Source organism: Argiope bruennichi, chromosome 2 (assembly GCF_947563725.1).
Source record: "Argiope bruennichi chromosome 2, qqArgBrue1.1, whole genome shotgun sequence".
Taxonomy (NCBI): domain Eukaryota; kingdom Metazoa; phylum Arthropoda; class Arachnida; order Araneae; family Araneidae; genus Argiope; species Argiope bruennichi.
The window spans coordinates 61,373,768-61,388,381 of record NC_079152.1 but is presented as its reverse complement, the minus strand read 5'-3'; the positions used below and the strand labels follow the sequence as shown (position 1 = coordinate 61,388,381).

At 30.3% G+C, this 14,614-nt stretch overlaps 1 protein-coding gene across 3 annotated transcripts in view; it reads left to right on the top strand.

Moving 5' to 3' along the window:
* LOC129954722 (caspase activity and apoptosis inhibitor 1-like) overlaps positions 1-14,334 on the top strand; it is a 418,487-nt gene extending 404,153 nt beyond the window's left edge. For all 3 annotated transcript variants that reach the window (XM_056068165.1, XM_056068166.1, XM_056068167.1), the window contains 3 exons: positions 5,176-5,224; positions 9,587-9,698; positions 14,090-14,334. In XM_056068165.1, the coding sequence (XP_055924140.1) occupies positions 5,176-5,224; positions 9,587-9,698; positions 14,090-14,254 (326 nt within the window). In that variant the 3' untranslated portion in view covers positions 14,255-14,334. The remainder of the gene's footprint in view (positions 1-5,175; positions 5,225-9,586; positions 9,699-14,089) is intronic.
* Positions 14,335-14,614: the final 280 nt, after the last annotated feature.

The following is a 14,614-nucleotide window of genomic DNA, read 5'->3' as shown; positions in this document are numbered from 1 at the left end:
CGAGAAAGATGAGGTATTTTACAATTGATACAGAATCCTGATATTTTGGCTTATTTTTCAATTTACATTCATGCTAGAGGAAGAACTATCAATTCAGAACCTATCATTCCACAAATGACAGAGTGGAGAATATTTCATATTAATATTTTCTATACGACATTCATGAAATCTATGGACTGTAAAAATAGTTACATAAATAGCTACATTATAGATGTCTAGAATTTTACAGAGGCCGGGATAGCCAGGTTGGTAGAGCTTTGGATTCGTGTCCCTTAGGTTGCGAGTTCGAACCCCGCCGACCGAAGATTCCCCGCGTGCTTGGTGGCTGACGCGCGTATAAATTTGTCGAGAGTAATACCACTGGGGGTATTGGATCAGGGGTGATCGTTCTCTGATTCAGGTCTAAACTACGATGAGTGAATGAAGTCCGCCCCGTAAAAAGGGTTGTGTGTAGTCAAGTCGTACTCTTGGCCCTAGTTGGCTCTACGATAAAAACTAGAGACGCTCCTCCTCAGGCTTAAATCGGCTGTCTTCGAACAGCCGATGCCTGTGCATCGGCTGTTCTTATTTTGTTGTTGTTTCTTATGCAAGTGCCATAAGAAACAACAACAGAATTTTACAATAAGCCTTAATTCAAGGCTTCTTTTCTGTGAAATGTAGCAGATGAATGTCGCTTTAATAGTGAATAAAGTATTAATCTTCAAAACGATCTCTTTCTGAATAGTGAAAAATCCATTCAGTATGCAAGACGTTTATCATCATTAAGAATTTTCTATAATTCTGTGGTGTGGCAATTTTTAAAGTCTGGTTTTATTCCATTTTTTGCAATAGTATATTGAATAGTTACCGATGTATAGTTATTAGTTTTGATTGATTTTATGCCTGAACTAAGGTATGAATTACCATTGACAATCCATGTTCTGTAGATTTTTGCTGACAAATTCAAAAGACCTGACTTGATGTCACAAGGGATGAACTAGATCACACATGCACAAGTACTGTTCAAGGAATGCAAGTTTGAATAGATGCCGAAGAACGAACTAATATTTTTTTATTCTATTCTTTTTAACAATATTTCGTTATAAACATATTATTCTTGAAAATTAATACGAAATTCTTTCTCAAACTTCGGCTGATTTATAATAATGATATAAGTCAATAAATTTGCATTTTAATATCTCAAAAAGTTTCACAGATATAATCATGAAATTTTGTATCTTTATAGGTGAGTGCAAGAAAACAATTTTACTTATTAATAATTTTTAGCTATGACAGCCCATACAAAAAACTAATTTGTGTAGCTTTTTATTATCACTCCCTTTATAGAAACCAAAGTATTTTCATTCATTTAAGTAACTTATTTGGTAATGATATATCTTCCTTTATATAATGTAAAGGACGTAAAGCTTCTATATAATGTCATTATTCCCAATTCAAAAATTTGCAACTTTTCTGCCCATATCATTTTTTCTTTTTCTTTATTAAGGGGAAGCTTTTCATAGAAAATAGGAGATATATCGTTCTTTATCTCTTAGCCATTTCCAAATAAAAGGCGCACGAACGATACTTCCCTATATAAATTCGTATTGTCTGAAGAATCACAGTTTAGCATGCATCATTTTCTTCCTCTTCTTTCATTATTTAAAATTATTTTGAACTGCAACAATGCGCTAAAGGAAATTTTGGATAAATTGTTCTGCAAAGTACTTTTAAACTGAATATTAAAACAATTTCGAACTTTGTTTATTGGAAGTTGACAAGTTCCCAATAAAAATTTAATTAATTTCAGATTTTTTTTGTTGTTGTTTTCTGTGTTTTAAAACAAAAGCAGCAAGGGAGAAGGATAATTTTATTTCTTACAAAAAATACAAGGGGTGTTCAAATGAAAAGGTACGAAACGACACTGTTATTATAAATGAAGATTGTTTTCAAAGTATACACCATAGGCCTGAGCACAATGATCCCATTGATTAACGAGCCGAAGGATTCCTTGTTTCCAGAATTCCTGTGACCGTGACGAGCGTCTTGAGTTCGCCGTCCTAGTTGAAGCGCTTCCCTTTCAGATGTTTTTTCAGGGAACCAAACAAATGAAAATCGCAGGGCGACATGTCCGGCTGTAGGGCGGATGTTCGAGCTGCTCCCACTTGAACTTGGCCAGTTCCGCGTGTGTGACCCTGGAAACGTGTGGATGCGCGTTATCATGGAGCAGAACCACACCCTCCGTGAGTAGCCCTGGTCTTTTGTTCTTGATGGACCTGCGTAGTCTTCGGAGTGACTCACAGTACACACAGGAGTTAATGGTTTTTTTGTGTGAATATCATCCTGTCTTCACATGCACTGCCACGTCAATTGGACGGCGCTCTTTATGAATGGTGGTGGTTAAAGGAGAGCCCGCTTCCTGAGAAGCTATCTCCTGTAGTGGCTAGAAGTGGCAGTAAAGTAACATGGCTTTACATGAAGGCCATTGCCTTTCTATGGTCCTTGGTGTTAAGTGGTTGAAGAAGAAATGAGGATAAGTCCTCTGAGGAAAAAATCGCATGGCAGGTGAGGGAGAGTGGGTGAGATCTCTCAGCCAATAGCAAAGCAGTCGGTCAAGGGAGTAAGAGAGGGTGAAGCATGGAGCATTTTGGTCTTGGAGAGGGTCCGGAAGCGGATAAACTATTGTACCTGGGAGACCAATCAGAAAGCTGGATTATTGCTGAGGGATGTCTTTGCTTTTGGAGGGACTTAGCCGATCAGCGCATTTAGGATAATCAACTGTTTCTCTTCTTTATTGTTTGTTTTCCTTGCAAGTTTAACTGCTTCTATTAAGGACGGTGCTCTTTATAAGAGCCTCTACTCTTATATACCATGCGCCCCCCCCCGCATGCTCCGATCTACGCCGAAGACTCCAATCGCATTTCTAGATGTCTCGCTATGTTCTCCCATAGCGGCATAGGCAAATATGTTAACGGTTGTTACGACGTTTCGTACCTTTTCATTTGAACACCCCTTGTACTAATAAAGATGTATCAAAAATAATTTTATTTTTAATATATAATTATGTGTAATTAATAAATAAATAGTAAGTAATTTTGATTATAATTTTTAAAGTTAATAATTTTAAAAATAATTAAGATAAATAACTTTAAAATAAATTTTGCAATTTTGAATGCAATATTTTAATACTTAATTTTGAATATATATCGAATAAAAAAATCTTAAAATAAACAATTTACCGTCCATTCTCAGATGCAGAAACCCTCTGCGCTTTTACGCATGCATGAGAAAGTGTTTATTCCCCCAAAGAAGGTTGAAATGAAACATAAGGTAGGAGATGTTTACAGACTATTCGCTGAATTAGGAGATGTAATCTTCGCGCATAATTCACAAAATTACCGAAAAAAGAAATCAATTTACAACAAAATAATTTAAAACAATTTTTATTTTGTGTGGGGATTCTAAGCATAGAATAAGGATTTAATAAACGACAGATTTCCGTACTTAAAATGGTTCAATTTACTTTTTACAAATAATAATAATCTTTTTAATTTTAAAAAAAACCTTTTTTTTATTTGATATTGAGTTTTTAATATTATTATATAAAATATTCTTAGTGCCACTTCTGAACGAGCATATTAACAATCAATATGAAAGTTTCGAATTATAATGAAAAAGGTATGAACCAACATTACAAGTTGGGAAAAGAAACGAAAAGAAAACACATCTAATGGAACGGAAATCACAGTCAAGGCCTCACAAAGAATTACAGAGATGCATCCACCTTACTGTGCATCATCCCTTTGAGAAGCAAAATCATCTAAAAGTGCTAATATCGGGATCCTAAAACGAACAATACATCTACCGTAAAAGTAAAAGATGATTTTGTGATTAAATATAGAGTACAGCACTGTAGTGCTCGAAAAAATGGCGAGTCTTAAAAATTATTTATTATTCAACCTTCATGGAAGACACAAAATATTTGTGCATTTAACTAACAAAAATAATTCAATTCGCAATTTTCAGTGTCGATTTCATATTATACAACAAGCTGGTATAATAAGATAAGACAAATGATATAGCAAGATTAGATGATCTTGTAATATGAATAAGCAACAAGCGCACGATTACACTTGAAAAATATTTATGACAAATAATAGCGTGTTTGCACTCTTAAGTCGACAAAACAGTTTAGTCGAGGTCAAATCGCGTACCACACAACCTATAAAAACTCTTTTAGAATAAATAAACTAATCGCGTGTACGCGCTTAACTTAAATATACAATATCACGATATTGAAGGACAAAGCAAATGGGGGCGGGGAGGGGATAGTAGAAAAAATATTAAATACGGTGTCTACATTTTTACAGTTATTAACGACGATTTTAGAAAATTTTTAACAATTTATATTCAATTAAAATTTTATTAATTTAATGATCAAATTTAATAAGCTAAATACTCGGTATCATTTTCAAATAATTATGGATGATAATGATGCTCACATTATTTTACCATTAATCCAAAATGAAGTTTTGTTTAACCTTATATTGATTAATTTATATTTAAATTTTTTTTTCAATATTTCTAACTAAAACTTTAATCGTATATTCTTTTTTGCTGTAATATGAATTACATACAATGCTATGTTAAATTTCTAGCAGAATGTTTTATAAAATTATTCAACGATACTTTTTTTTATTTCATAACATAAGAATTATTTACAATTATTTATGTTTCATATAATTCATTTCTTTCGAAATCGCCTTCTTTTGTTAAATTAGAAGTTTAAATCTGCTCTAAAAATCTTTTGAAATCTAAAAATTTAACTTTGATAACTTCCTAATCTTTGAAACAGTGGTTCCATCTATTGAAAAAAGTATAAGGTGCCTTATCCTTAGTCTGTATTTTATCCTTAGTCTGTTATTTATTATTAACGAAAAAGAAATTTATTTACAAAAGAAGAGCTGAAAAACAAAGTTGTCAACTTTTGCAATACTACCCAATGATAAACTGACTTGTGAAAAGTATTTGTTATTGAAGTTACAAGTTTACTTATTGAAGATATAAGATGCATTGTTTCTTCTATATTATGTTTTCTTCGCATTTTTTAATGACTTATGAATGTCATTTGTCAAATAACCTTCTCTTTGACCAAATATCTGTCATCGATATATTTCTTGCTTCATTTTTTTTCAGGTAACAACGTTGAAACAGAAAATCCAGGAATTAAATCACCTGCAGAAAGGTATGTTGAAAGCATTTTTTATATTTTTATGAAGTTAAAACTTTTCTTTTTTCTTTTGTATCTTAGTTTTCTTTTTTACTCTCTACCTCGATTTCTCAACAGCTGAAAATTCTTAGTAGATATGAAGAGTGTGTTTCAAGAAACTGACAAAAATAGTTTTCACCTGAAATATTGCACCCAGATGTATACTTTGGATTATAAAATTCCATTTGATAAATGGGTATTAATACACTTTAGCTTCTGCAATGGGTAGCAACGAAAAGTTTTAAAAGTTGATTTTCCTGGTGTAAAAGTGTTAATTAATGTAATAAAAAAATCTTACAATTATCTATGTGCACACTTTTGTCTGCCTGCTTGAGACAAACATAACTCAAAAGCGCTTTGAGCTAGACGATTGAAATTTGGTATACGGTCTTAACGCCAAATGTGCAGATTTCTGTCAAATTTTGAGTAAAATCTGTTCTGGGGAAATCGGTCTTCGAATATAAGTTAAAAACCTGTTTGAATATAAGATAACACAATAACTATAGAACAAATAGAGATAGATATATAAAATTTTGTACAGATATTTAACATCCGTAATGTAGACATCTGACAAATTTTGAGCCAAATTCAATTACAGGACGTCTGTCTATCAGACTGTACGGTTAGACAATTCACGTCAAAAGTTAATATTTCGTAACTATCGCACGCCACTTAATGCTCCCAGGCATTATAGAGTATGCAGTAAGATGCTCTCAGGCATGCAAGTTTATTATAGAGTATGCGATAAAATTTTTGGGAGATAACTCCCGCTGATTTAGGAAAGCTTTTATTGTCACTCACAGTATTGCGATCAAAGACTTTTATTTTCTTGTTCGGAATTGCGTTGCTTCTCTGAGATACTTAAATGTTGAATTTCTCAAGTTTCTCTTGCGTTTGAGTCAAAACCTTTTATTAAATCTAAATTTTGGCCAAATCATATGTAAACATGCGTTATTAGCAAATTTCATTCACGTTATGATGTAGTGGCAGGGAAATATTTGCATATGGCAGGGTTTTTCTTTAATTGAACTTTTGCATTTCTAAGACAAATGTTTCCAGCTACTCTTGTAATAAACTCTTGTTAATCCCCACCAACTCTTGTCAAACAAAATTTAGAAATAAATATGTCTTTAAATTTTGTAAATAAGAAACTTTGTATGTATATACATAAAAGGAAGGAACATCATTTACTAAATGACACTTTGACTGTAAGTGAACCTTGATTATACTTTTAAAACTTTTTATTGGCAATCTTCTTAGAAACTAAAATGTTTTCATATAACTGTCCACTTGAAATGAAATATTATAATTGGAAGAAAATATATTTCTTAGTGCAATATTTAAGAAAATAACGCATATTTCATTTTTGAGGACTCCCTATATATATATATATATATATATATATATATATATATATATATAATATAATACCTATGAAAATTAACAGTTTCTAATCAATTATACACTGATGGTAAAAAATAATAAAGCAACAACCATAAAAAAAAGTTTTTTTGCGTCAATTCTAATAAGTCTAATTTCATTACACAGAAATATCTAGATGTTTGACCCATTCTTTTGATGCATTTATGAATCTATATTCCTCATTTAGCGAGGACCCCAAATGATCGGTTCGTAGTTTTTATAAATGAATGCATTTATATAAAAGACTACAGAAACGAGTACATGAAAATCTACAAAGCCTCATAATTTACACTCATTGTTATTTCTTTATTATTAAAAATGTATGTAGTTTCATGTAAATTTTAATAAGAATAAACAGTTGAAAATGCAATCTGAAATTCAGCATAATTATTCGACTTGTAACAGTGGATGTTTAAAATTCTGATTTCAAAGATTTTACCAATAATTAAATAAAATTTTCGTTAGAATAATTTTTTGTTTAGAAAGAATTTGGTACCTTGTGATAATTGGTAAGTTGTTGATCGCGTAAAATCAAAGTAAGCAAATCTGTATTATTTAAAAGTATCCAAAAGGACCATGTTGAGGATTTAAGAAGAGTATCGAAATTCTTGTGAGGCATACAGACAACGAAGAAAAAGTCGGATACGTATAGACTTCTTCTTCTTGTGTATAGTCGACCACCACTGAACAAGGCAGTATCGACTGCTGTCTTTACCATAATCCATCCATGTTACTGACAAATTCTCCGAATTGGCATCCTCTTCGAAGCGGTTGGCCTTAAGCCACAGGTGGTCAATCTCTGACCTTCCTCCTCATCTTCCACTACATTTGCCATCCTGTTTTACGAGCAGCAGGTCAACACTTTGAGAAAACCTACTCAGAATTCTCTGTATTCCTCCAAATGTGCATCCCACAACAGAAGAAAGGCAAACACTTTTAAATTTTAAATTTTTGACGAAAAAAAATGTCAATTTTCAATATCGTGTCTTTCAGTATTTTAAGGTTTTTTTGGCATCATTAGCACGAACTAAAGTCATTATTTTCAACTTTTAGATTCTTTCTTAGTTCTGAGACTTCTATAAATTTGTTTAAATAATGATAAACAGTACTGTTTCCGCCACAGATGCATTTATTTTCCTGCATTCTTCCAAGCTTTGAAAATATGCGAGAAATGTCCCATGTACTGATATAATTTGGATTATCAATGGATGGTATTTTCTTATTTTTATTTCTGGGTTAGGAATAAAATCATAAGTTACTCTTCCTTTTTTTGGACATATACCATCTATCAAACCATTGTAGCTTAATTTTTCTCCTAATTCCCATTTTAAGACTCTATTTCATTTGAAAACTATTATATCAACTCTCTCTTTCTCCATATGTTCCAATTGGGGCCTTAACCCAATTCAATTCTATCCACTTGCGAATACGTATAGACTATTAGGAAATTTATTTGGTAAGGATTTCCGAAGGAAATAGATAATTAACGTCTGACCAGACTACAAGCGAGTTCGCAAAAGTAACTGGAGCTCCATTATCCAGATTTACTATGAGCGACAGATAGCATAAAAGAAGGATTGCTTGTAAGGAAATTCATGATTTGTGTCCATTATTTCGGATTGCGAAATATTTTTTGTTGAAATAGTACTAATATCTTGATTAGAGTATAATGAATTGATTCTGATTTGGATGGATCTTTACTGATAAGTTCCATTTTTTTTTTTCGAAGAATTCCAGTTTTGTGGTCGAGCGAAATATATCGTAAGCTTTGAAACATCCGAGAAAGACATTTTATGAAAACAGTTTGAGCGTGGTATGGGTAGACGTATATTGGACGGTAGTATTTATTTATACCAGTAAAGTTATGAATTCTGTCATATACAGAAAATAAATCCTTAATAATAGCATCAAGATGCTTATGGATGCAATCTGTAGTAACTTTCTCTTAATGGACAATAATGAGTATATTTGCCACGCTACAATGTCTGACTGATTTTCTTGACGACAAAGGAATCCAAAGAATACTGTATTCTACATATTCTCGGAGAAGGATATGTGTCATTTTACCCTCCATCCTTCAAGAGTGTCAAAATGCTGCTCATTTAGTTTCTTCATGCATTCTTGGTTTTCTGGGATTTGAGAAGTCACCGAACACCTTATTAATTTGTTTATGAATCTCAAAAGAAATTGTAGTATCAGCTTTTTCAAACTCCGCCTTATGTCCCATTTCCTCTGTTCTTACTTTAATTCTTTAACTTTATCTATTGATTTCTTACAGAAATGGATAATTCCGCATATAAGATACGTCAAGCATTATAAAATAAAGATCTAAATGCATGTTTCATATCCTTAGCTGTAAAATCATTAATACTTGCATGCGCGTTTTTATAAATGCTCTCTTAATTTTTTTCATCAATGTACAAATATCATCCAATTTCCGTTATATTTTTATGAAATGCTCTATGTATTTTCCTATATGTAGGATATCTTTTAAATCCTGCATGAAGGAGGATCATTCTTTATGTATAAATTATTCTTTCTTTTTTTAGAAATTGACCATCTTTAATGTAACATTCTTGAAATTTAAAATTTATAAGCTGGAAGTTGCTCGAAATTATATGCGTATTTACATGTCTTAAAAATTCATAACAAACGTGTACACAAAATATTTTTATTTGTGTATATGTGATTTCGATTACGATTTAAAAGGAAATTATTCTTATAACGAATATCAACTTTAATTTTAAAATGATGTCAAAACTGTTCAAGTAACAGTTTCCGAATTACCACTGGAAAACATAAAAATTATAAAATGTTAAAGCATCAGTATATTTTTCCAATCATGAACTTTAATCTGATATATTAACATAAAGGAGAATCGTGACAACTTAATGAAGTTGCATATTGTCGTTTCAGATCTTTATCTATCGTTCCGACTCCTGAGACAGATGAAAGTTTTTCCAATGATGTGCTGGAATTAAATCCTTCTTCGAACGAAATGAAATCCATCGCAGATGAAGAAAATCAGGTAATTATTTCTAAAAATCTTATAAAGAAGCAACTGACGACATATTGCTGTAATTTTTTGCAAAGGTATTATTTTTCTTTGTGAAGTCCTTTTAATGGAAAAGTAGGTAATGTTTCAGAATTTGCCCTGCATTGCCTGTCGATTTGTCCTACCGTAGTCTACATTTCAAATAGATGATACCCATATTTTAGTAATTAAAAATACAAGAAGCCGACATCTATTATAATATTTTCACTTTTTATGTTCAAAATTGATTAAAATTATTAATAAATCAATTAGTGAACTATATTTAAATAATGATAATTAACACAATCACAGGGTTGAATAAAAAAATTAAAATAGACCACTGGTCACTAAAAATAAAATTCTTAAATTATGCAAGATAGCAGCAATAGTTATAATTTTTAAATGTCTTTACAAATGCAAAATATAAATTTATACGAAAGCAGGCTTTCTTTTGATTACTTTGATTTTGATTGATTTTTTTTTACAATTTTGTTAAATACGCTTTTAATTTTTTTCCCCCATAAAGGAAATACTGAAACTTCCGAAAGAAACCCGTAATTAAATGTTTTGTCAGTTTATCAAAATTCATTATGAAGATAGGCAGGCAATTAGAATCAGATATGTAAATAAATAGAATGAATAAAGAATATCTGATGTAAGGAAGTTAGAGAATGGAAAAAGGAATCCCGAGACTTGTATCGCCTAAGGGCCCCTAGAGGGGGGCTTAATCTGATCCTGCCTTGGATCGTCCTCTGGGGCTATTATATTCCCCCATTTTGTCCTACTCCCCTATATGGCAAGGTTTCCACATATTATTTATCTAAAATTCTTCCTTTTAGTGCTGGATTACTTTGCTTTAGATAAGTTTTATTTAGTATCTTTTCAGTTATTTAAAAAAAAAAAAATCATTATCTTCATCCGAAATTCCCATTTATCTTCTCATCCAAATCCAATTGACTTTTCAGGACAGATTTAAAAGTACACTATGAAATAGTTGGGTGTCTGTTCTTTAGATGAATAATGATTTGTTTCGTCTGAATGGCTCATTGATTTTGATAAACTGTATTAGAAAAATCGAAACTTTATCTTAGAGACAATATGAAAGTAAAATGGAAAATTATCAACAACTACTAATTAAAGTTTCATTTAGCGGCTGTTATTACTTATTACTAATTTTCAGAAAGCTATTAATATTTTGATTTTATATTTTATTTTGTTGAACCTCGTCAATGCATTATTATTTCTTTACATTCTTTAAACATCAGTTCCTTTTTTTTAAGTTTGTTAGCTCTGAGTTCTGTAAGATTAATTATTTTTAACCCTAGTTCCAATTATCTTAAATTTGAATTCTTCAAGGGGCATAAAAAAATGCTCAATAATTTGGAAAAGACTGAAATTATGCGTGTATTTTATCCTGTCAAATATTATTATTATTAATTTTCTCTATGATAAAAAAAAAATTAAAGTTTTCATTTTGTAAGAAGTCGAAAACCAGTTTAATTCTGTCGATTTTGTTATTATTTCATTCGGCAACTATTTTAAATTACCTCGATTTGCAAGTTTGCTGGCGCCATCTATTGATAAAATAAAAAAATATTTTGGAAAGTATATTTTAAAATCGCAATAATTTGATTGCAATTAATGTTTTTTTCATCTGAATATTTTGTTAAAATATACAGATAATCTCAAATGGAGTGTCTTATTGATAAGTAAGTCGATAAATAAGACAATTTAAATTTAAGAAAATGTAATCGATATAATTGTCTGGACGCTAATGACGATTTTAGTGCTATTTCTTAACTAAATGCATGATTTTATTAAAAAAAATTTTCCACATAGCTTTGAGCATCTTGTTTTAGGAAAATTATAATAAAATTAAAGTTTAGGAAAAGAATGTTTAAGAAGAAAACAAAACTAAAATGTTTATCTTTTCGCAATTCTTGATAACAGGAAAATGAGCCATTTATTGGATAAATATATAGTTCGATTTAAACAATATTGTGCTATTTTAAAGCTTCTCCTCAATTTCAATGTAGTCAATGTTCGGTTCAGTTCAGTTCATCACGTATAAGAACAATATTAGAAATCACGCTAATGCAATATTGTAGTAAATTATATTTTATTTCCCTTTTACAATGAATCGCGCATTATTTCTCAAAACAAAATAAGAGAATCCATAATGAAATAAATATGGAAATAATCTTTGTTATAAAATAATTTCTGGTGGTTCAGATGTGAAAGAAAAATGTATGATAATTTCATGAAAAGACAAAATGTCTGTATAGATTAAGAAATATCAAACCCTAATTGCTATGAATATGGCTGATTAATTTATATTAATATTTAAGTAAATTTTGTTTGCGGCTGTATTCTTTTTAAAACTTATATTAACTTAAAAAATAATATAAAATTTTTGATTTTATTTACATCCAATTGATGTGCTAAAGTATTTGCTTATTACAAAAGGAAATTATACAAGGAAAAAAACCTTTGTATTAGAAGTTAAGAATTGTTCCCAATCAAAAAAATAAATACCCTATTTTATAAGTTTAGTATACGATCATGCGAAGAGCAGAAATGATTATAAATTATAAAAAGAATGCATCAGGAATTTTATATTATATATCCTTGAGGTTGCTAATCACATATTATGGATAAAACGAGACGATAAATAATTTTTTAGAATATCAGTTAATGAACTAAGTAACCTCTATTCAAATTAAGAATTCACAATGATTAGTAATTCTTTTCAATCTAATATTGAACTGAATTTAACTGGCAAATGTTCGATTTTATTTTAGAAATCATCTACAAGATTTTCTCTTATAGAATTTCTATGGAAGTCTGGTCTATTATCTTTTAACCTATTAGGAATTGCGAAAATACAGGAGTTACAAATCGCCGATTCAATGTATGAATCATCAGATTTAACAGACATGTGTAGATTTATGCAGTATATACGTAAGTGGAAGAAGAAAAAAAAAAGAATTGATCAGGCATAAGCTTGAAGCATTTTTACATCCTTCTAATACCTAAATGTGCGAATTTTTTCATGCCAGTGCAGTATTCATATTATATATTATCATTATAATTATATGCTTTAAGTATCATTCATACTCACAACATAATTAATTGCTGAACGTTCCGATTTTCTGACATTATATAACTGCATTTGAAATTGCAAATCATTTTCTTGTATTTTTGGTGGTGCCATCTGTTGATAACTAATAATACTAAAAATAATTATCTCTTATTATTGATGATAGTTCCGAAGATTGTTGATGGTTATAGAGAATGTTTTTACTCTTGAACATTTTAGGGTTGTGGTTATTTAACTCTCCGTTTTGGGAATCCTATACTAATGGTTATTACTGTTGCTATCGTACTCATGGTTTTATGTCTTTTTATTTCTAAATTAATCAGTGCTTAACTGAAACCTTTGACTATTAATATATTATTAACTCGAACATAATTATATGCTGCATTTAGAACTGTACTTTCAATTGTAAACCAACCTAATTTTAGAAATTTTATTTTAACTGGAAATATTCATTATTTTTATTATTTAAAATTTATTGCTCCAAAAGACCAACTTAAAATTCCGGAATTCCAAAAATGTCTCTCAAATAAATATATATATTCCAAATCTGCGCTTTTAAAAAATTTATTCCTGATCTAATTAAACTATCAAAGCATACGGTATTCATTTTATGAGTCTTTTTCATATTTACAGTGATTTTACATGAACTCCTCCAAATACGTTTTTTCTTTTACCCTCCACTGCCCCTTATCTAGAGCTATATTCGATCACAAAAATTAACAAAACAGAAGCATCTTTTTAAGATATACAACTCAATTACTAAAACCAATAAAATTGCTGGTATGTATCTTTCACATGTTTTAATACTTTTCAAAACAACTGGACCGAGTCAAATTGTTAACATTTTCATAAAGGTTATTGAATGCAGCTATCGGTTCTCTAATACGAACTCTCGGGTTACTAAACGAATAACAAACTTAAATTAGCTGCAAAGGAATAAGATACACAATGGCATATGTAGACAGAAAAAAAAAAAGATTCCTATAATTTTCGGTAATAAGATAAATGCATTCACACGTTCACTTGTCGACTGAGATTTTGATTCTCCCCTGCCTCTTATTTGATATTTTCATATAACCCGTAATGACATAAAGTTTCAAAATATCACTAGATGGTTATTTATTTATTTGTACATTTCTTAATTTTATTAGAAACAGAGGATTCTGCTTCATATCTCCACTTAAAGGAAACTTTTTGCTTATGATCCATGGTATATAACGTGTCTTTAAGGCATGATTTCTTTAATATTCTTATACATTTTATAATTTGTATGTTTCTTTCCTAGGCTCCTATTTCCATCGAAGAAGTTGCGAAAGACCTCTATGCCTCTGAGAAGGATGCTGATATTATAGAACTCGAAATGAGAGCCAGAGCTATCATATCTTTGCTCAAAGCCAAAGGTCAAAACTCGCCAGATTCAGATTCGAGAGACATCAGTGAAAACAAATAATTTGTGAAGATCTTCACGCAACTTTGTAAATTATATACTCTATAATAATCTTCATTGACAGTTGTGATTAATAAAAGTCTTTTATTCACACAATTTTTTTTAACTCATTTTGGTTTTTGTCCGTGAGGTTTCAAAAGAGAAAATTTCTGTTGATACTTTTGTTCCAAAAAGAATAGAAATATGTTATAATCTTTTAATCAATTACAATCATAACATTTTTATTTCTTATCTAATTATGAATGATTTTCTACTTTTCTTTCATAGATAAATTCATTCGATTCTTCAGATGGAAAACTAATCTCCTCTCATTTAAAAAACTCTTAAATGTGTCACCGCTTTTCTATGCTTTTACCCATTTAC